This window comes from Zingiber officinale, chromosome 3B (assembly GCF_018446385.1).
Source record: "Zingiber officinale cultivar Zhangliang chromosome 3B, Zo_v1.1, whole genome shotgun sequence".
NCBI classification, from domain to species: domain Eukaryota; kingdom Viridiplantae; phylum Streptophyta; class Magnoliopsida; order Zingiberales; family Zingiberaceae; genus Zingiber; species Zingiber officinale.
This window is the reverse complement of record NC_055991.1, coordinates 133,449,447-133,471,750: the sequence shown is the minus strand read 5'-3', so window position 1 is coordinate 133,471,750 and position 22,304 is coordinate 133,449,447. Positions and strand designations below refer to the sequence as shown.

Genomic DNA, 22,304 nt, shown 5'->3' with positions numbered 1-22,304 from the left:
TCACGTAGTTTTGAATTTCCTCGGTTCACTCGGTTAAACCGGGAACTACAAAAAGTCAGGTGAGCCAGATTGCTATTCCGGTTCAACCGGCAACAAGCGAACCGGAGAGCCGAACGACGGAAGCTTGGCTCGGGTTTTCCAAACTTTTGCCAGTGAACTGAAACATAACGTATTCCCCGCTTAACCTAGCAGCGACTTCGTGCGAAGATAGCTAGGACTCTGACGATGTCCATGGCGGATCCCTCCTCCCCAACCGCATTGAAAGGTGCTACCACCTCCGCTGAGGACCAGGAAGATGCTTTCCTACAGTTTGTGGAGTACGCCAGATCTATGCTCTCCTCTAACTTTGACGAGGATACTGATGCCGGAGGCTGCGATGGTGGAGACGCATCTGCTCCTCCTTGGAGCTGGGTCGTCTCGAGAATCCTCAAGTCATGTGTCACATATTCCAGTGGTGTTACCCCTGCCATCCTCCTCTCTGATCTCTTCCAGGTAGTTCACCAATCAAATCCTGCTCTTTCTCTTGATTTTGCCTTTCTACTTTGAATGATGCATTCTGATTTTGTATTGTGTACATGCTGGATAGGCTTGGATTGAGCAGCGGAGATACATGACCTCCAAGAAAAAGCTAGAATGGAAAATTCCACTGGAGAAGAGGCATAAAAGAATGAAGCTACCACATACTGTCACCATTGATTCTATTTATGAGAAGAACTTCCTCTCTCCAAGCAGTGTCATTGAGGCCGTTGTTATAGACACTTTCCTTCTTCCAGGTACAGTGATACTGATGTAATTTTCCAGTCACACTATATAAATTTTCTCCGCACCCTCCCTTTAAGAATCGTTGTTGGCGTTCATAGAGAATTAAATTATCGCTTAGTTTCTTGGATAATATTTGTTTTGTTTCTTCTTTCTGAATGAATGTATATGCAGAAACTATTAGTGAATCTATTACCTCTTTCTTCAATTTTTCCTAATATTGCTTTTGTATAACCTAGTTGTTACTGGCAAAACAGGCCTTCCGTATAATTCAGATCTTATAGATTTCATACCATGGCACTCATCTCATTTTAATCATATCTTTACTAGGTACAAACATATACTTGCTTAGCTTGGGAGACATGTGGAGCTCATGTACCATTGATCTGTATCTACATCGTAGGTAAAATTTGTAACACAAGAATAAACAGCCTACTCATTGCCCAATATATGAAGCTAACTTTTGAGCATCCAATTCTTAAGAATGATTTTCAGTATAGGCAGAATTATATGGTTTGAGCTCCAACAAGCGCCATAACTTCATATCTAGTGCTAAACAGAGGGAATGGTTTCCTAAGAATCATTCCCCCCAAATAGTTTATAAAAATATTGAAGGAATGAATAGTTACATCACATTGTGGATTTGACATGTGCTTTGGATAAGCATAACATCATGGTAATTAGCAGATTTCTGTAGATTAGTTTTTCTATTCATTTTGAGAGCATAATATTGATTTATTCTAGTGTTCTCTGCATGGAACGAGTGCTATGTTAGACAATGTGTTAAATTTTCCTCCTTGTTTCATGCATGTACTATTTGAACTCTCGCCGACTATATAGCAAACCAATGTGTTAGGTCGGGTATCCTACAAATTGTCAAACCTTGGCGATTAAGTGTTACTTTAATTCGTAGTGGTGGATTTGAATTCTATTCTTCATTTTGCTTTTAATTGGATCATGTAACATATATGTAACTCCTACAATTTAGCTAATATGAAATGGCACCAAAAGAGAGGCAAGCTGAAATCTTTTTTTATGTGGCTGAAACTATCTTTTGCCAGAAAAAAAGGAAACTGAAAACTCAACTTTCACTTTTCATGTTGTTAAGATAGACATTTGGGTTGTAGATTTAATATATAGCAATAACTATCATCGTGTCAAGCCAATAGTTCAATTTTTTGTTTCATTGGCTACAACATCACGGACTTTTTTTTTTTTTTTCTTGAATACATTGATCCATGACAAACCTGATCTTGGCTGAGTCTTTGACAGCAATGACAATCATACATAGGGGTGTTTCTCTGAAATTGTGCCTCTGCTGTTAATCTTCCAATTTATAGCTATAGTTCTTTTGTTTCATTTCATTTTTTTCCCCTGAATTTAAGTGCTATTTTTTTCTTCTTTAAAATATTGAATTATTTCTGTAGTTGGTTATCCAACAGATATGGTTTTAAAAAGCAGTCACTTGGTCTACGTCACCACCTAGGTGGCTTTTGAAGTGATGCAAAAAATTTAATTGCAGATATTATGATTTGGTGGAGTTTCAGATTCTGAAGAAAGGCCGTGAGATTTTCCTAACAGGATGTTGTCTTCGAAGTGCTATGGATGGGTCTGGTCATCCTCGCCTTTTGCCTACAGAATATCTCATTGTACTATTGGATGAGGTAATCTTACTAAATCAATTATTTGGTGCCTTTATATTATTTGGTAGATTCTTTGATTCTAGTTTACCATAGTAAGCTAGAGATGGAGTTGTATCTAGATTAGTATTGTTGTATCATTGTTGATTAATTCATTTATCCTATTTTCCCAAGAAAAATTACAAGTAGTGAAATGGATGTGTTGAGGTCACTAGCAATTAGTAGTAGCAAAGTTGATTCTGTTTTTTTTTAAAACAAATAATATTATCATCCATGAGTAATTAGACAGCTCTAATAGATAATAGCGAAACAAAATAGTATAGGCCCTAAGAATGCTACCCTATGCAAGATGACAATATTGTAACTTTCCTTAAACTTTTGGACCTCACTTTCAATGATGGCTTAGCAAATGACACAAGTGTTTTTGATATAAGTAATAAAAAAATGATTGCTACCAAGCATGCAGAAAGATGCAATAAAGGTCAAACACAACCCTTGCAACTAGGCTAAAAATGATGTGGAAAAGCAAATTAAGAAAGCTAATAAGAGATATTTAGAAATGCTCAGCCAAGAGGCTCCTCTAGCTAACTCCTGGTTTTAATCAATTAAAAAATTAACATAAATTTTATGTTTCTGTTTTGCTGACTGGACCCTAAATTTTGTAGGATCAAGATGAAGATGCACTTTTGCTTGGTGCACAGTTTTGTTCGGACTCTTTCTCATCCATATCAGTTGACGCATTTAAAAATGACATTTCTTATTCCTTTTATGCAAGGCAAGTCATTCTGTCACTGAACAGTTTATTAGGTTTTTTTTTCTTGTACTAGTTAACTAAACCTCTCACCAATACTCTGGTAGCCTTTTTATTTTGTTGTTTTCTCTATAAAACTTAAGATCATAATATATATATATATATATATATATATATATATATATATATATATATATATATATATTGCTATTTTATGGATCTTTAAATTAACTTTAGTTTGCCAATATTCCATGTGTCACTTTTTTTACTTCTGAAATATCCACATTAGTTCATAATTGACTTTTTAAATCACATTTAAAATAAACTACATTTTATTGCACCTAATAATACATCTATTAACTTATATTAGATTAGATTGAGTTAGTTATATTCAACTAAAGTGGTAGAGAAATATGGAGGTACATGCAAGCAAGTATTATAGGGGTTGTATATTTAATTATCAATAACTTATACCAATTTAGAGTAATTTAGACATTTTGTATACTAAATTGGAGTTTGTAGAAAAAGTATGAAATTATGAATACATGGAATATAGGATGCTAAATATGCGCACATATTTTATCTAATGCCAACATAATTTAATAAAAAGTGTCTTAGTATGAATACACTGTATATGGTATGCTATTGTTTCTTATCATAATCTAGGTGCGCCAGGCATAGATTTTGATCCAACCAAAAGACATTCTATTGCGAGACATTTCTTGTTTAAAGATTCAGCTAATGGATTATTATTATTATTATTATTATTATTATTATTATTTATTTATTTCAATTTAAATAAAATCGAAATAAAAAAAAAATAATACTTGGATTCCATTAGGTGAATCTTTAAACAAGAAATGTTGTCCCCGGGGCCATAGTGCCGCGGTAGGACATCCAGGTTGTCTCCCAGGCACCCGCGGTTCGAACCTCAGCTATAGCGTATTTGTAGGATTTTTTCCTCCAAATGGGGGCGTAATTAAAGGATTCTGGGTTGGCCGCCGCGTGCGCTTTCCGATTTACCCGAGTGGCCGGTGGGAAACTTCCGTGGGACCGGGCCGGTCACCCCCAGAGATAGTCAATGAGGCTAACTGGGATTATCAATATTTTTTTTTTTAAACAAGAAATGTTTCACAATTGTAGAATGTCTTTTGGTTTGATCAAAATCTATGCTTGATGCGCCTTGATTATGATAAGAAACTCCATAGAAAAGTAATTATGAAAATATGTCCTGAATGTAATAGAATTTATAGTTTTTATTAAGGATGTCAATTCGGGTGGGTTGGGTGGGTTCGGGTAGGGTTGAAGCAAAGATTTTACAAAAAAAATCCCTACCTGAATCTGACTCAAAACCCGAACACAATCCGAAAACCCTAAGCCCGAACCTAGATAACCCGAATAACTTGAATAAAAAAGTCTTTGTTTTGCTGTTTTGATATTTTCCCAATAATTCTTTACTTTTATCTAAATACTTCATCATTATCATACTAACATTGATATTAATATACATAAACCATTTTAATTTTCGAAATAAAATTTGATTTAATTTAAAAAAACCCATCAAACCCTAAATTCAGGTCAATCCCGGTCAACCCCCGCAAAACCCGAAAACCCCCAACCTGATCCCGATAATTTTCAGGTCATGGTTATGCTTCCTTTGGTGTTAAGACTTAAGATAGAGAATCAAGATCCCTTTTATAGTGCTGCCTGAGCTAAGTGTCACAGTCCACCAAATTTGAAGTTCAAGAGAAGCTCTTGATCCACTCTTTGGTCCACCTTCTTGGCGCATGGTGTGGCCTATGGGGTTCTTCCTTAAGAACATTGTAGATATTTCTCTAAAATTTTCTTATCATAAAAATATCTAGATATCTTGTAAGGACTTTCTAGACATGCAATGTATACTGTTAGATTAAATTGATTCTAACAGGACTTATCAAATCTATGACGAGGCTATAAATACCTCCTTTCACTTGTAAATTTTCCCTTCATTTGTAAATTTTACTTAACTCAAGAATAATAAGCACCCTCATTACAAATTTCTCAAGCCCTCTCAATCTCGGCTTCTCTTGTGTGGGTCTATAGCGAATTAGGCTTACTTAGCAATTTTATAGGAATAAGTTATCTAAGTGTCAGTATTCCGAGTGAGTACTGCTAAAGTCAAGCCTGGACATAATGATCTTCATGGACTCCAAAGCGACTTATCAGATCTGTGATGAGGCTAACTGGATTCTGTTGATTGAAATAAGTTGGATTTCATTATTGGATAATTATTTCATATAAGGGAATATATGTTGCATAGACAGGAGCAATCATCATACTTTTAACTTTTATAATTAAAAAAAAAAAAATCAGCTATACCTAGAGCTTCCATCAAAATTTGGACTTTTGGTTTATATTTTTTGAATTGATTATTTTGGAAATTCTTTCAAGTTTATTCTCCATGCTAATATATTATATGAAGTTTGCCAAGCTCGAATTGTTTTTGTGATGTTTTTTATTCTTTGAATATTTGAAGATGAAATATAAGGTTGTCACCAAATAATCTCATATTATATTTCAAATGCTCTTTCTTCCTTCCTTTTCAGAATTGGTTCAATTGGTTCCTTGGAAAGTTTTAGAGGTGTGGAGACGAAAGGGGTCACTTTAGTTGATAGTGAAGGTGTCAAGATAAGGTTTGTGTTATGGGGTGATCAAGTTCTCCTTGCCAATGTTCTTAGGTAAACAGTTTGCTAAATTTAGTCGTTATGGTGTACTTGTGTAGCATTCACCAACATTTTTAGAAAATTTTCAGTCCCGGAAGTATGCTTGCTTTAGACAAACCTTTTATTGCTCACATTGACGACGCCAACATTACCAGTCAAGAATTATGTCTTGAATTTGGAAGTGCCACTCGGATATATATGGTTCCATTCACGCAACAGGAGGAACAAGTAGGTTATACTTATGAAATATGCCAATCATGTTTCTTGGTTTTGATGATTTGTCATTTAATATACTAGGTACTAATTTCTTCCACACAACTGAGGAGTCCAGGGCCAAAATTGTCAAGCACATTATGTCAAAACCAAGGGCTTAATGTTTCTCAAGTTATGCTACCACTAGATTCACAAGGGTCAGTTGACTTCAAGAACTATCCTCTTCAAGTATGTATCCTTTCTTAGCTTTTAGTGCTTATGTATTTCTGCACCACTACTTAAATTACTAGAAGCCCTGTACATGCATGATGATGCAAATTCTGATTGAGTTCTGAGTATAAGGTTTACAAAATGACCTTGAGAATATGCAATTAAATGCTTAATATTATAGCATGTTGTCACAGATGGTTGGTGAACAACAATTTTCTGTTATATGCCTATCATATTTAGTAAGCTACACACTTTCTGATTTATGATTGTCATGGCTTCGTCACTAAACTGATGTTGTTTCTCCTTCATTTTATCATATCTTGCTCAAATTGCCTGATTCTACCAATAGATCACTTGTTCAATTGCATTATTTTGTGTTCCGCTAGGAGAAATATAATTTTTGACATAGCCAAATTTACAAAGATCATACAAATGAACCATTGGACAGAAGTTACATTTGGCCACTACTATACATAAATGATCCTATTATCTAATGAACTATTTGCATGACACAATATGGTATAACAATGTCAAATTTGGAAATGAATCTTGCTAGTTTCCGAAATCAAATTTCACATTTACTCTAAAGTCTAAAATTCCCTGTATATCATGGATGAAAAAGAATCTTTTAGCAAATGATAGATATTTTTTTCACAATTGTTCCCTTTTGGAAATCATGCTTTTTGCTCAATGTAAGCATAATTTATCTAAAATATTGTTCTGTCTTTAGCAAATGATATTTTCTTTGTTCATCAGTATTTTTTTTTTATTTTCTTAATTAGCGTCATTGTGACTACTGCAGTTACTTGTTGCTGAACTCCGAGATAAAATGACTGGGGTCAGTATCTATGGTGTTGTTAGATACATCAACAGGGAAGTAAACAGCTTAGAAACTATATTCAGAGTAAAGCTTGAAGATACAACTGGAGCAATTGTGGCAAAACTGCACTTTGTTAGATCTTGGTGACTATCCTTAAACAGTGTCGTTCTTATTTTTCTTAATTAATTAAAGATTCTATGGGTTTTTCAGCTGACTTTAGATCACCAAAATTTGTTTGTACCTGTTTATCTGCTCTGCAGGTTAATATTCTATAGCCTATACCATCTAATAATCACAAGTAAATGTATCATTAAAACTTTTTCTCTAGTTATTCCAGCGTTAGAAATGCTAAGATCTGTTTGTTTCATTTAATTTTCAATTTCTATATTGCATTATAATTTAACACTCTTTTTTTCAGGTCACTTGGACATCTTGGAATAGGTCATTCAGTATTCATCTCAGCCTTGACTTGTTCTCTGAATGCAGACAAGAAGTGAGAACTCCAATAGTTTCTGTAGTTATTTTTATCCATTCATGCTTACTTTTTCCATGAAAGATCAAGTGATCCTTATCTTGAACATATATTCTCAATCAAATATCATCTTTTTGGGCAATCATTTTTTTTTTTTCCTTTTTCAGGCTGGAAGTATCATGGTTTGAGAAGGATGTAGGGAATACTTTAGTAAACCTAAGCTGCTTGCCAGCATTATTGAACTCATCGTGCCTTCACAAGTCATCTTGTATAGCTGATATCTCTAAATTGACAGAGACAAAGACACATGTAAGTATTGTAAGTATCTATAACCTTTTGTTTCATGCTTTACATTAAACTTTCACAGATTTAAATTCTTGTTCTGTTTTTAATATTAGTTTAGAAGATTATGTTGAAGAATGTCTTACAAGAAGCTGAAAGCATTTGATAATTTTTGTTCAAGCGGAAGTTTCTTTTTGCTGATTCTTGGATGCTTACTTGACTGCTACCATGTTTCTTCACTATTGTGTAGAGCATGTATCTCGAGTTTAGGCAGTTGGGTTACTTAAGGGATGTTTTGTAAAATGTCATGAAGCTCTGTTAGACTTAAAGTTTGACTATGTATATATTCTTGTTATGAATTTTCTTCTTTCAAAATTTGAATGATATTTGCTGATTGGTCTTTTATTGGCAGATATGTCACACCAGTGTCGTCAGTATTGAGCATCATGATGTTTGCTTGATAAAATCTCATGCCAGTTGTGGATATCCTGTGAGCGAGTCATCAGATGGATCCTTGATTTGTAGTTTCTGTCACTTGGAATGTGATGGTGAAATTCTTGATAACTTTCAATTGAAAGTAACACTAGGTGATGAAACTGGTCGGTTGTGTGTATGGTGTACATGCCAAACTGCTACAGAGTTGCTGCAGATCACCCCAGATGAATATATTCAGCTACCTGTGGTATAATCTGTTAATTCAGCAAATATTTTTATCAGCTGTCTTGGAAGTATTCTATTTGTTAGTTTTTTTGGTGGCATTGGCATACACCTTATCATTGTCCATAAGAAAAAGGATTTAAACTTTAGAAAGCAGAAGGAAACTAACTTTTCAGAACAATACATTGAGATCATCTTGCAAAATTCATTTTCCAATTTAATTTTAATTTAAATATAGCCTTGTATAGAGAGTTCAATTAAGGAGTATGATCTATGTAGCTGACCCTATAACTGGAACTGTGATCTAAAACATATGCATTGTGCCGTTATGACATCAATGTTAATTAGATGCCTACTTGCCTGCCAATCAACATCTATCAAAGGGAATGCTCTCTAGGCTCAGTGCATTGTTGGTTGATCATGCTAGCCTTGAATGAAGTAAAAGGTGATTTCCCTCATTCCGAGCACCCCTCATTGCCGGCCCCACAATGAAATGGAGGGAGCTAAATCATGGTACTAAGCAGCTTTAGGTGGGAGGGCATTTGATCCTCAAGGGAATGAATCCCATGGGAATCGACCCTTGCCCAATGAAACAACTTTGCCACCCGAGTACTAACTCGGCTACACCTGTTGGGGCAAAAATTACATTAAAACTCGGCTACACCTGTGGTTGATCATGCTATCCTGAATTATATAACATTTGCAGGGTCTGTTTATCCATGGATGATTTTGATAAATCTATGTGGACAAACCTTTAGGATTCATGCTCTCAATGGCTCCTCAATGATCTGAAAGTTAAATTCTGAAAGACTTTCTTGAGCATTTGCCATCCAGTGTTGCTGCACTATGAGATGTTGGTAGCATAGATTTGTTTGATTTGCTAGTTACCATGTATCTTACCACTCGACTAGCAGTTTCTAGGAGTATCATTTTTGTAAAATTATCATGCAGGAGAGTTCCAGCTGGAAGATATTCTATCACTAGTACTTGTTTATTCTCTACCTTTTCATTATGTTTATTATTAACAGTAGTTGCAAAAACATATCACTGTCCTCAATTTCAGAAGACACATCATATTACTGGTTACTTTGTGCTAGCCTATATCACTTATATTCTTTTTGTTCGTGTCATGGTAATTAGCCTTGTCTCTATTCGTAGTTGATGTGATATGATCTCTGCAATGTGTAGGTTGAACAGGCTATGTACCTTTGCACACTGACAGGTGAGAGGCTCATTGTTGCTGTCGTAAATTGCAGAAGGGACACCAATGGGTCTTCTGTAGATCTGCATGGTGATGTGATCTTTGAGGTGGTACGAGCTCAAAAATGTGAATGAGTTGTCGCTGCTAATCATCGATAATAGATTAGTGAAAAGTGTAAATGGTTATGAAATGTAGCTGTGCCCTTTGGGGTGAGTTCTTGCCTCTAAACTCTGTTACTTGGATGGCAAATATGAAGGGGAGAAGGGAAAGTGACATCAAAGATGCAATCAATGATGGAGCTACATATGTAATTTTGTGTCCTCTGTCTCCTAACTTTCCATCCAAGTAAATAGACCCCAAGTGATGCCTATTAATTATCCTTTGGCAACCTAGTTTCTCAGTTTTTTGAGGTCTTTTATTGCAGAGTGCATCATCAGAGCAAGCTGAGGTATCCGGCCGTTCTGCCATGGATTCTTTGCTATCTGAAATAAGTTATATTACGTGACTTGCTGGTGTTGGTAGACAGTGGGAAAATGCATAGAACTAGTCAGCAAGGTATGCTCACCATCAATCTAGTGGATTGCAAATGTGTGCCATGGATTGAAGTTCTCACTGATGTTCTTACAGTAGTATTAATGTCGACTCAGTTTTTTCCTGAAAACGATCGAGTGATTTTGTATGGTGCACTATGTATAGGGTTATGTAAACTTGCAGAAGTCAACTTCTGCGGATTGGTTATAGCATTTATTTAAAACGGACGGAGGTGTTGGCATAGAGCTCGTATGGAATATATATTGCTCTCCAACAACATTTAAAAGACTAACTATTAAGTTATATTTAGCCGATTGATTTAAATAAACATAAGTGGGTTGCCGCCTGGTATACATCCTGGTCAGCGTTACAGCATCAAGTAGTGGTTATAGTTTTCCCTTCTGAAGGGTTCTTCAGCTCCCTGCTCCATCATTTCATTTCTCCATCTAAAAATCTGGGTGATATTACTTATCTCCAATCTCCTCTTTTTTTTTTTTTTTTCCGGTGAAGCACTGCCAATCATAATTAGGGTTTATATGCCCTCATGCAAGATGTGAACTGCGGTTGGATTCTTGCCTTTGAATTCTTTGTTTTTGTATCCTTGCTGGATTTCTCCACTCTTTGGCACTTCATATTGTTAGTACTCTCAAGTATAGTGCGTTTCAATATTAAGATAATTTCATCTCATGCCTTGCAGCAATTCAGCAACCGATCGCGGGAAAGGTTGTTCATCCAGCCCTGAAGAGACCTAACGTGGTAAGAGAAATTACTGTCAGCATGGCTGTTGGTGTGCTTGTAGGTGGCATATGGAAGATGAACCAGTGGAATATCCAGGGGAAGAATGGGGTATTCTACCGCCATGCTTTACAAGGGTGAGATCAGTGTCGTGGATTGTGGTTTGCTGGCCAACTTGCTAGTCTATTTGAATTAATTGCTGAAGAAGCTTGAAGCTTGAAGCATGCAGCGTTTAGTTATCAAACTGAACTGAATGCTTGTGCACTTCGAAACAATATAAATCCTCTGTTGTTTGTAGGCAAAAATCATATCCTTATTTCGTACTTTCATTTCATTAGCTTCAATGCATCTTTTGCATGTCAGCCTCATTAAACGAGCAAAAGCGCCTTACAAATTAACGGTTGGTGATGTCCTAGTTACTTGCACATGGCATGGCAATCCCAACGCACTCTCAAGCTCTTCACGATCCTGATGCGGACGCCTTCATCCAACATCAATCAACCCAAATGCAGTGGCCAACCTCTCACTGTGCCAGCGTCGAGCATCCTCTTCTTCAACATCGGGCATCACCTCATTTGTGTTAGAAGCATACCCAGCTAATCCCAACAAAGAAGTCATGGACCTTGCCGCCGACCTTCATTGCACCGCAGCCTGGCTCCTTCCGTACACCCTTTGATCCATTGACTCGACTCACTCGCATCGTAACTCCTTTTCAGCTCATAGCTTTCTCATAGCATACTTGCCAACTCGATTTTCCTATGAATTCGGTAGGCACACAGCGAGGACCGACTGCACCCACTTCCCCTGGTCCTGGTCCAGAAGACTCTCAGGCCTTACGACTGCATGGACGAGAACGGCTGCAGCGCCTCTCTCGATCGACCGACCGACCGACCTGCGAGCGCCCGGCGATCATGGCGTTCCTCGCGATGGCGTCTCAGCTTGGCATAGCCTCGAACTCTTGTCAGGCGTCATCAATCGCACCGGATCGGTCCTAGGCTACTACAGAGGTATTTAAACAGCCAATTTAAAAATTACCGGAGGCACATCGTCGAACCGTTCGCAGGCGAAGTATTTAAACAACCAATTAAAATTACCAGCCGTAAAATGATAATTTTATAACTATCGAGGGCATTTCTAAAAAGCCAGCAAATTATAGATGCTAAAATAAAATAATCTTTGAGTGAAAACAACCAAAACCAGTTTAACGAATCGGTTTTTTTGGAAATTTTCGCGTCCGGCATCAGATCTTTCCCCTATAAATACAGCAACTTCTCTGACCTCTCCTCTGCTTCAAAGTCTTTCCGGTTCTACTGTGTCCTTGGTCGAGCAGGCCTCTTTCTTTGCTGAATTCTTCCGAGCCGACCTCCAATTAGGCGGTTTTTGTTCTTTCTCAACAACCAACAAGATTAGCGATCTTGAAGAGAGCCGAGCCCGGCTCCGTCTTTCTTTCCTTCAGCGCGCTGCCATGAGTCTCGATTGGGTGCTGAGGCCGTGCTGCGACCGGTGTCACTCGACGTCCGACCTCTATGGGAGCAATTGCAAGCACATGACGCTGTGTCTCGAATGCGGCAAGGGCATGGCGGCAAATCGCGGCCGCTGCCGTCTATGTGGCGCCTTGATTACTAAATTGATCCAGGTGAGGGTTTGATCCTTTTTAGGACCCAATTTTTTGTTTTTCGGATTCTCTCGGTTCTCAGCGAGTACGAAGATTAGCTCCTTAGAGAATAACAAAGTGCTTTCTGATTATTACTTTTCACTGGTTGATTTCGTGCTCCCTCTTTCTTCAATTTTAACTTTTTGTCTTCTCCTACTTAGGAGTACAACGTACAGCCAATGGCCAACACTGATGAGGATTTCCATATTGGAAGGTTCCCCTCTGGCTTGCCTCCATTTTCAAAGAATAGTGCAGAAAATAGGTGGTCTCTTGACACAGAAGGTCTTCAAGAACGTCAACTAACTGACATTGTGGAGGTATGTTTATGCATCACCAGGCCTTTTCTCCCTACTTGGCTTGGTTATTTCTTCTTGTTCTTGAAAATGTGTATTACTGCTGTTTGATGGATAGCGTAAAGCAATCATGGTCAAGGAGCCTAAGTATCGATTCTAATTGTCTTAAGTCCTTGGTCCTAGCTTATTTTCTTTGGTATTTGAAGACTAGGCTTTTATTGTCTCTTAGTCAAAATGATTTTCTAATCTAAATATTTAACAATTAAAATTGAACATTTGGAAAACCACATATGCAGCTATACCTAGTTATTGACTATACTATTCAATCAGTTTGGTTAAGCATGAAATTATATGTATATTTATATCCACTAAATAGCCATGAAGGCACAGCACCAATGCAACTGGAGAGTGCATAGAGGCATGCTAGCCGGAGTATATTAAAGCACCGAATATGAGATCAAGAAAATCTACGCAGTGCTTATTGGAAAAAAAAAAAATCCTTACAGGAAATTCTGTCTTTCGACTTCATTGATTTACCCTTTATGTTTATTTCACTTCCAGAGAAAATGAACCCTCTTACATAGTCAACCCGAACTCTCCTCTCCTCTTCTCTCCTTTTTCCATTCTAATCCAAGGAGAGTTTATATCCGTTGCTTTTGCTTGTGGTATTTAATAGCTTACACACAGGTGCTAAGAAGATGAAGTAGAACAGAGCCCGTGCAGTTAGTAGTTGATATCTATGTCATTCTTTTAGTAGTTTGTCAATGATCTTGCATTGTCATATTATGTGGTTAACTTATCTATCTACCTATACATACTCTACTATAAGATCATGAATCCATTCTACTATGCATCTATGCTAGTCAAGTGCATCCAACATTTTGAGACTTCTCTCTTTTAGACATTCTTCTGGTTTGGCATAATATATGCAGTATAGTTAAAAAACTAGATTTACTTACATATATGTCAGTGTCATTGTTTGGCGGGATCTAGTGTAAGATAATGACATGAGAGAAGTTAAGACAGTTTATCACATTTGTTTTGGATCTCTTAGTTCTTTCATTGGACTACTGTGAATGAAGTCTCTGAATGAGATTCTAGATTTGCACATTACACCTTTAAGTTTGTCTAATATTTTTGATATTTTTTGTCTTATTCCTATGGGATACTATTATTTTCTTGATATGGAATTTCATTGTAATTGTGCATGAGAAGAACGAGAATAAACCATGGATATTGGAAGATGAGACTGGCCATCATCAGTATCAGGGTCAAGTGGAGGGCCCACAATCTTCGACTGCTACTCGTTATCTGTTAAAGGTGCATGGGAGGGATTGTTTTGCTTTTGCTGTTCCAGATGGTTCCAGGTATGAGTCGTAGGATGATTTGTTTAGTTCTCTTTCATCTTCTTGACTTTTCTCAGTTACCATTTTTCTTTCTTTTTTTGGTTAGTTTAACTTCTTTTGCAAGTTAAATTACATCGCATTGTTCATTTGCTTGGTCTGCCCTTATCCCACGCCAACTACTGCATTCAAAGTGGATTTTTAGAACATGCTTGGTGGTCCCTACTCAGATGAAACTTGGGAATTTGTATGTATTTATAGGTACAATTTCAGAAAAATTGCACAAGGCAAGCAACTTACTTTGGAAGAGGCTGAAGAAATAATGAATAAAAGGAGGCACAATGCAACTGGACATGGGAGGTGGATGATGAAGACGACAACTAGTGGTGCTGCTTCTTTTCGTGAAGTAAAGAAGAACGAAGGTATAAGCAAAGCTGAGGCTGACGAAGGCAGTCAAGTAAAGAAATGGAAGAGCAATGATGAAGGAGATCATTCTGACAAGGGTGATGAAGATGAGGAAGAATGGGAAACAAGAAAGAACAGGTTCGCACGTAACAAATTGGGTGTTGATGATGATGAAGGAGATCATTCTGACAAGGGTGATGAAGATGAGGAAGAATGGGAAACAAGAAAGAACAGGTTCGCAGGTAACAAATTGGGTGTTGATGATGATGAAGGACATCATTCTGACAAGGGTGATGAAGATGAGAAAGAATGGGAAACAAGAAAGAACAGGTTCACACGTGACAAATTGGGTGTTGATAATGATGAAGAAGGTGGTAAAGGAGGTGATTTTAATCTAGATGATGACGACGACATCGAAAAAGGTGGGTCATAGTATGGTGATTTCTGGCTTGTTTTGTTGCTTGTGATTTTAGTAGATGCCACTTCATACTTTCTAATTTATGAGGTTGAGAAGATGTTATAGTTGTGCTTTTGGTTATAGTGAGACTTAAAATATATTTCTTCTCTCTTGTCATTTACTTTTTGTGGTTACAATATTGGGTATCATATCATGAATATAAGGTATCATAGAATCTGAGATTGTTCATTTAACAAACAAATCAAGGTGGTAGTCTCAAGTAAACTTGTGATGAAGAAATGCTTGGACCAAGTCGGACTCTGATTAGTAATTACAGATTATTTCATCCAACATATATTCTTAGGCGTTCAATAGTTATAAAGGTTACATCAAATCCACACCTCTTTGCCTTATATCCAACATGAATCAGTATGGCTCCCATGTACCTAATGCTTTTGAAAATTCTTCAAGTAGCAAGTCTTTCATAACTAGTAAGACTTTCATTACCTGGAATTGATTGCCTTCTGATGACACTTTTAACTCACAATGAAGATCAGCTTTTTTACTACTTATCCTTGATGTAATGATGATATCTTATCTCCTTGGCTCCAGCTTATGCTGATTATCACACATTTAAATTTGCTAGAGTTTATAAAATTTCTTTCTAAAAAAGCTGTATATTGGTGCCTGTCAGTATCACCCAATGCTATTGAATACCCAATATCATTGAATATGTTGATTTATACTTGGTCATTCCTGAAGTTAGTGCTGAAGATTTGCATCTTTAGGTGATGACTGGGAACACGAACAGACCTTCACAGATGATGATGAAGCTGTTGGTATTGATCCAGGGGAAAGAGAGGAATTAGATCCTATTCCTACTCCACCTGAAATTAAGCAGGTATATTATGTAAAATATTTTGAAAAAGAAAGTTATGGTCTTTGATCTAGCTAGTATGCATTGTTCTCATGGAATATTGGATCCTTTTATATGAATCTTTAGATTTCATAAATGATAAGCGCATAGTATTATGTCCGGATTGGGCAAGGGTCGAATCCCAGGGATATTATCACCCGCATACACCTTGCCATGCGCTACCCCATGTGCTCACGTTGAACCTCCCTCCATATGACGTAGGGCCATTAATGTGGCGGTTCCTCAGTTTTTTTATGTGTTTTTTTTTATGAGATATTTTGCTGCTATTGTGTATAAATTACCACTTCACCTGAAATCTTGCTGCTTTAATGATTTGAACTTGTTAATGTACTTCGATCCTTGTTGTTGTATATACTCTTTGCTCTCTTAATGCTTCACAGATCAGCATTCAGTCTGACATAATGCTGCAGCCATGATATTGGTCGTTCATTTTACTTTTATTTATTTTCATTTTTGTTAGATTAGGTCTGATAATCCTAGTTGTATTTTTGTATACGTGCCCCATACATGCATGCACAAAATGCCATGCAATTGGTGTTTTTACTTGTTTAGTATAGTTAAGAAGCTCGTATTCCTTGCTTTTCATTAACTTAGATGCACATATCCTATTTGTTGATGGTATAGGAAATTCTCTGGAGAATTACACTGGTTTTCTGTTTGGAATGTTCTCAGGATGAGGAAGATGAAGATGAAGAAAATTGTACACTGAGTAAATCAGGGAAGGAAATGAAACAACTGCTTATAAAAGCTGCTATATTAAATGAATTCAAGGGTGAGGAGGAGGAAGAAGATGAGGATGTAAGTGCAGTTCTCTTAATCCACTTGCAATTTATATTCAAACACATGTAACTTGACAAGATTTTTTATGTAAAGGTCAATAGTTAGAACTTGGTGAAGTTGTTTTTGCATGCATTGCTAACTGATTTGCATGATATATTATTAATAGTTGACAACCTACTTGGATACTTGAATCACTGTGTTAGTAGCTAACTTTTTTCTCAATTCAAATATCCGAATCTACTCATTCTAGCCCTCTGGCTGTTCTTTCAATCGCTAGGAAATTGTAAGATATTTATCGACTTTGATTCACTATTAACATAGATTAATGCTATTGAAGTTGGATTATGCTATTGTTCAGAGTCGAATTCTTGAGATCATCTTTAATGTCTAGGATGATAAAGATGCTCCTAAGGATGAACCAGCCGAAACTAGTCCCACTAATGCAGCACAGCCCTCTGGATCTGGCTGCTCCACTCCTGCTGAATCAAAAGCAAAGAGCGAACACAGTAGTGACGATGAGAACAGAAATGATTCTCTACCCGTGAAGACGGAAAATGTATGCATTTAATTCTACACCTGAGTTTTCTTCTATGATTCTTGTGATGCTAGCATTTATTCTTACCAACTACTTGTTACTCTTTTCTTTTTTTTTTTTTGGCAGACAATTGTTAAAGCTGAGGCTGTTATGAATTCATATAAACCTAGTGTGTCGACTAAACCACCATCTACAGAAGCAGTTACTGAGGAGGATATTAGAGCTGCTGTTATTGTTGCTGCTGAACCTGTGAAGTTACGGGATTTAGCTGCAAAATTCAAACCCAGAGTGAAAACTTCAGAGGTACTTTGCATTCTGTTTCTTAAAAGCAGCTACTTAACTTGCTGTAAACACATTAAAATTCACACTAGCAATTTTGAATCTAGAATGAGTATAATGCTTTGAAGGCATCAAAATTAAGAGACGAATTGATCATGCATTACTTAACTTGCTACTTAACTTCAGAGCTGTTATTGTTCCAAGTGACCTACACTTCCAAGCATTGAAGATAATGCTTAGAAAGCATCAAAATTAAGAACTCTGCTTCAGTTTTGTGTAATCATGCATTATTTATCTATAATACTGTGATAACTATGGCATCAGCCAACTTCTGGAAACTAGTAACAAAAACCTTCTCTTTGCTAAACTAATCAATTGGCGTTTTCATTCTCTTATGTTTACAGGAAAGGCACGCCTTTGCTGAGATTCTCAAGAGAATATCCAAGTTACGGAAGGTCAATGGTCATATCTACATTGTGCTTAGAGACAAGTAGTTCTGTATTCCATGGCTCAAGCAGAATAGTACACAATGAAGCATCGAAAAATCTTTAGATAGCGCGGTAGTATGAGACGAATTGATCATTTCTGGTTTGCATGCCGAGTAGTATAGCTCTTTTTATTTGACTTGTTATATTTTTTTTAGACGATTTACCAAAAGGTATATGTAGATTTCCGAATTAACCAAAAGCACACACTACTTTACTATTTTACTCCTCACAAGTCTAATTTTTTCTGCTTCTCTTTACTCTGTCATATTTTTTTTCTTTTCTTTTTCCTCTCCTATGCATGCAACATCTCTTATCTTTCCTCCCCTAACCTCCTCTCTCCTCATAGAGAACTATTTTTCCTAACTTCCTTACATCCTCCCCTCCCGGTCTACATTGATTTTTTACCCTTCTCCTTCTTCTCCTGCCCACGTTTTTTTAAAAAGTTTTGTTTTTAAGTTTTGTTTTTTTTTTAAGTTTTTATTGGTTTTAATTTTTTTTGTTAATCATTTTTTTATTTTTTTATCAATTTTATTCTTTTTGAATAATTTTTTATTATATGTTTGTAATTTTTATTTATTTTTTATGGTAGATTTTAGGAGTTATTATTTGTAAAAAATTTAAAAATATAAAAATATGGACCAAAATAAAAATTATATATATAAAACTAACAAAAATATTAACAAGAAATGATAAACATATTTATAGTTTACAAATAAATATTTTTTTTCAAATGGAGAGTACATGTAATAATATAAAAAAATACACAAAAATATATAAAAATAGAAATTTTAATCAATATTGCTTTCAAATTTTGCTCCCGATGCGTTTAATGATATACTTATTATTTCGTACCATAAATGAACATGTGTCCAATAACGAATGACCCATCTTTTAACTTCGTACGATGAATGTTGTCACTACCACGTTGGAATGGGTGGCACAGGGTAATGAGGATGTAAGAAAACTTGCATGAAGTGATTACCAACATGAGCAATAGCTATTTCTCGACGCTCCTAGTTTTGAACTGGAGGAGTTCTTAATGACAAGTAAGTAAAACAACTCCTACCATTCTCACCAAATGTATACAGAACAAGATTGTACATTGATGCGATGACAATTTCCAAAGGCATAAAGTCTATCCAATATATTTCTGATGTCTACGGCTCGAACCAATTCAATGAGAATAATATATTGGCTATCAAATTCTGCTCCCGACATGTTTGGTGGTGTAAAAAAACTTATTATTTTAAAGAATTGAGGGTATAAAGGTAATTTAAAAGGGGAGAGAAGGGGTGGGTGCTAGCAGGAGGGGTGGGAGAAGCAATTTACCTCCTCATATCAAGTCCATAGCGTTTAGAATTTAGTTGGTTTTTTTGATAATATTTTAACACTTTTAGAGAAGCCGAAATAATCAATGGAGGACATCGTTGGACTCCTTACCGCCTAAGAAATTCATAAAACCTGAAATGGTTGCAATCTAATGTCTCTAGATCGATTAGTGAATTTTGATCGAAACTCATTGATGGACCTAAACATGTTCGATTAGATTCATTTTAGGTCTTGTACATTTTTGGCCTTGTAAGGAGGTTAACGGTGTCCTCCATTGCTTATTTCGACTTCTCCAAAGGTGTTAAAATATTATTAAAAAATCAACCCAACGTGGGTCTGATATAAACCGTGGGTCTGATATAGTTCCATATCAATAGGCTTGATATGAAACCATATCAGGCCCTATTAGGTAAAAGAAGCAAGTTAGGTTTGGGGTCCTTCACTCCATAAATACGCTCCTTCCATCACTGACTGAAACTAACTACTTGACCAATCTCATCTATCCCCGTTAGAAAGTCGTTGGAGTTCATTTTAGATAAATTGGTTTTGCTTTTCATGTCATATTAGCTTACACTTGACACTAGTATCTTCCTTTTCCATTATTTGTTTTCGAATTTCGTGTAGAAGCAAACTTTCTAAATTTATATCAACTTTTCCTTAAGTGATCTTACAATGAATAGGAGTTTTCCTATTGCAAATGAGTACAGAGCAACCTGATATGGTTCCATATCAGGTCCGCATTATGCTGATTCTTCTGATAATATTTTAACACCACTAAGAAGCTGAAATAAGCAATGGAAGGTATCGTTGGACTCCTTGCAACATTAAAAATTCACAAGACCTTAAATGAGTTCAATCAAACCTGTCTAGGTCCAACGTGGACCTGATATGAATCGTGGGCCTGATATGGTTTATATTAAGCCCACGTTAGACATGATATGGTTCATATTACGTCCACGTTGGGTATTATATGGTTCATATCGGGTCTATGTTGGGCCTAATATGATTTTATATCAGACCCACGTTGGGCCTAGAGTCCTTCAATCCATATCAAAGAGCCTGATATGGAACCTTATCAAAGAGCCTAAAACCATATCAACGGGCCTAGTATGGAATCATATCAACGGGCCTCATATGGAACGATATCATGCCCTATTAGGTAAAAGAAGTAAGTTAGGTCTGGTCCTTCAATCCATAAATATGTCCATTCCATCTCCAATTGAAACCAACCACTCTATCGATCTCATCTATCTCCATTAGAAAGTCGTTGGAGTTCATTTAAGAGAAATTGATTTTGCTTTTCATGCTATATTAGCTTACACTTGACCCTTGCATCTTCCCTTTTCTTTATTTGTTTTTGAATTTTGTGAAGAAACAAACTCTCCAAATTTATACCAACCTTTCCTTTAGTGATCTTACAACAAATAGTAGTTTTTCCATTATAAACGCGTATGAAGCAATCAATGAATTCCATTGATATGGAACCATATCAGGCCTACGGTTCATATTAGGTCCACGTTGGACTGATTCCTTTAAAAATATTTTAGCACCACTAAAAAAATTGAAATAAGTAATAGAGGACACCGTTTGACTTCTTGCAACTTCAGAAATTCACAGGACTTGAAATGAGTCCAATCGGATCTATTTAGGTCCAAACCCCACTAATGGTTCCATATCAACAGAATTCATTGATTGTTCCGTACTTATTTACAATAGAAAAACTCATATTCGTTGTAAAATCACTTAAGGAAAGGTTGGTATAAAATTTGGAGAGTTTGCTTGTAACGACTCGGCTCTTTGGCCTCTTGGGCGGCCCTTGCGGCGGCCCAACTGGCGGCCCTTATGTCGTCGGCCCATTTAGCGACAACTGAGAGCTGCTCACTTGGCTACCAGGATTCATAAACTCTAGTACTTAAGCCTGGAGGTCTAGAGTTCGAATCCTGGGGAAGGCAAAAATCCACTACCAGGGGTGGAAAGTTCTAGTGAGTAACGGCATGGCCAAGGGTCGTCGGTCGACGACATTAGAGGTCGCCAAATGGGCCGACGACATAAGTGTTAGGATCGTTCGTACTCGGCTAGAGAGGGGGGTGTGAATAGCCGCCCCAAATTCTTGCGTTCTTCCTACAGTTAGGGTTAGTCGCAGCGGAAAATACAAGGAAGAAACTAAGGAGAAGAAAAACAAACCGATGTAACGAGGTTCGGAGATGAACTCCTACTCCTCGGCGTGTCCGTAAGGTGGACGAAGCCTACCAATCCGTCGGTGGATGAGTCCCCGGAGAACCGGCTAAATATGAGCTCCTTATGGGTGGAGAAACCTCGCCACAAATACTTCTTGCAACAGCAAGATAAGGAGTGCAAATACAAGAGAAGCAAGAAGTAAATACACAGCAAATGTAAACAACCCTTGCCTTCTTGTTGACTGTTGAAGAAGCAACAGCTTCTCAAACGCCAACCACAGCAGCAGCTCAGTCGGAGTCCCAGCCGAAGGAAGAAGCTCACGCGAAGCTTGCGAAGAAGAGCTCAACAAAAGCTCAAGCACCAGAACAGCAGCTCTATAGCAGAAGAGAAGAGGAAGAAGCAGACGTAAGTGCCCTCGCCTTTAAGAGTACAAAAAGACATGTATGCGTCTCGCTATAGTTCGATCGGTCGTGGACCGATCGAGGATGCCTGTTCGGTCTCATGGGGTACAACACCATTCGGTGCTCACTCGACACATTCCTGAACAGAGTGGAGGAAAATTGAGCTCGATTGACCTTGAGGTCCGAACGATTCTGACCGCGATCAGGGAAATCGTTATTTACCGATGAAGAGCTTGATCGGTCCACGGTTGCGATGCCAACTCCGATCGAGCTGGAGGCCCAGATGGTGCCGACAGTCTATTGTCGATACCA

General features: G+C 37.0%; 2 protein-coding genes across 5 annotated transcripts; both read left to right on the top strand.

The window, feature by feature from the left end:
* Window positions 1–137: 137 nt before the first annotated feature.
* Window positions 138–10,589, top strand: LOC121967882. 4 transcript variants are annotated; one of them, XR_006107873.1, is made up of 14 exons: window positions 138–492; window positions 587–773; window positions 1,090–1,162; window positions 2,282–2,423; window positions 3,065–3,174; window positions 5,736–5,867; window positions 5,942–6,080; window positions 6,150–6,293; window positions 7,078–7,238; window positions 7,514–7,588; window positions 7,735–7,885; window positions 8,262–8,531; window positions 9,695–10,014; window positions 10,132–10,589. XR_006107873.1 is itself a non-coding variant. In XM_042518390.1 (13 exons), exons 1-13 carry the CDS (start codon window positions 226–228, stop codon window positions 9,839–9,841), a joined length of 1,998 nt encoding a protein of 665 aa, XP_042374324.1. In that variant the 5' UTR covers window positions 138–225; the 3' UTR covers window positions 9,842–10,589. The 4 variants fall into 4 exon arrangements, 2 of the variants coding, with proteins under 2 accessions (XP_042374324.1, XP_042374325.1); XR_006107872.1 differs by having other exon boundaries at window positions 9,695–10,052; XM_042518390.1 differs by having other exon boundaries at window positions 9,695–10,589.
* An 829-nt stretch (window positions 10,590–11,418) lies between these two features.
* LOC121968653 (transcription initiation factor IIF subunit alpha-like) lies at window positions 11,419–18,306 on the top strand. The gene is made up of 9 exons (XM_042518960.1): window positions 11,419–12,609; window positions 12,789–12,944; window positions 14,136–14,287; window positions 14,525–15,090; window positions 15,854–15,966; window positions 16,675–16,800; window positions 17,174–17,338; window positions 17,444–17,620; window positions 18,001–18,306. Exons 1-9 carry the CDS (start codon window positions 12,439–12,441, stop codon window positions 18,088–18,090), a joined length of 1,716 nt encoding a protein of 571 aa, XP_042374894.1. The 5' UTR covers window positions 11,419–12,438; the 3' UTR covers window positions 18,091–18,306.
* The last annotated feature ends 3,998 nt before the right edge of the window (window positions 18,307–22,304 follow it).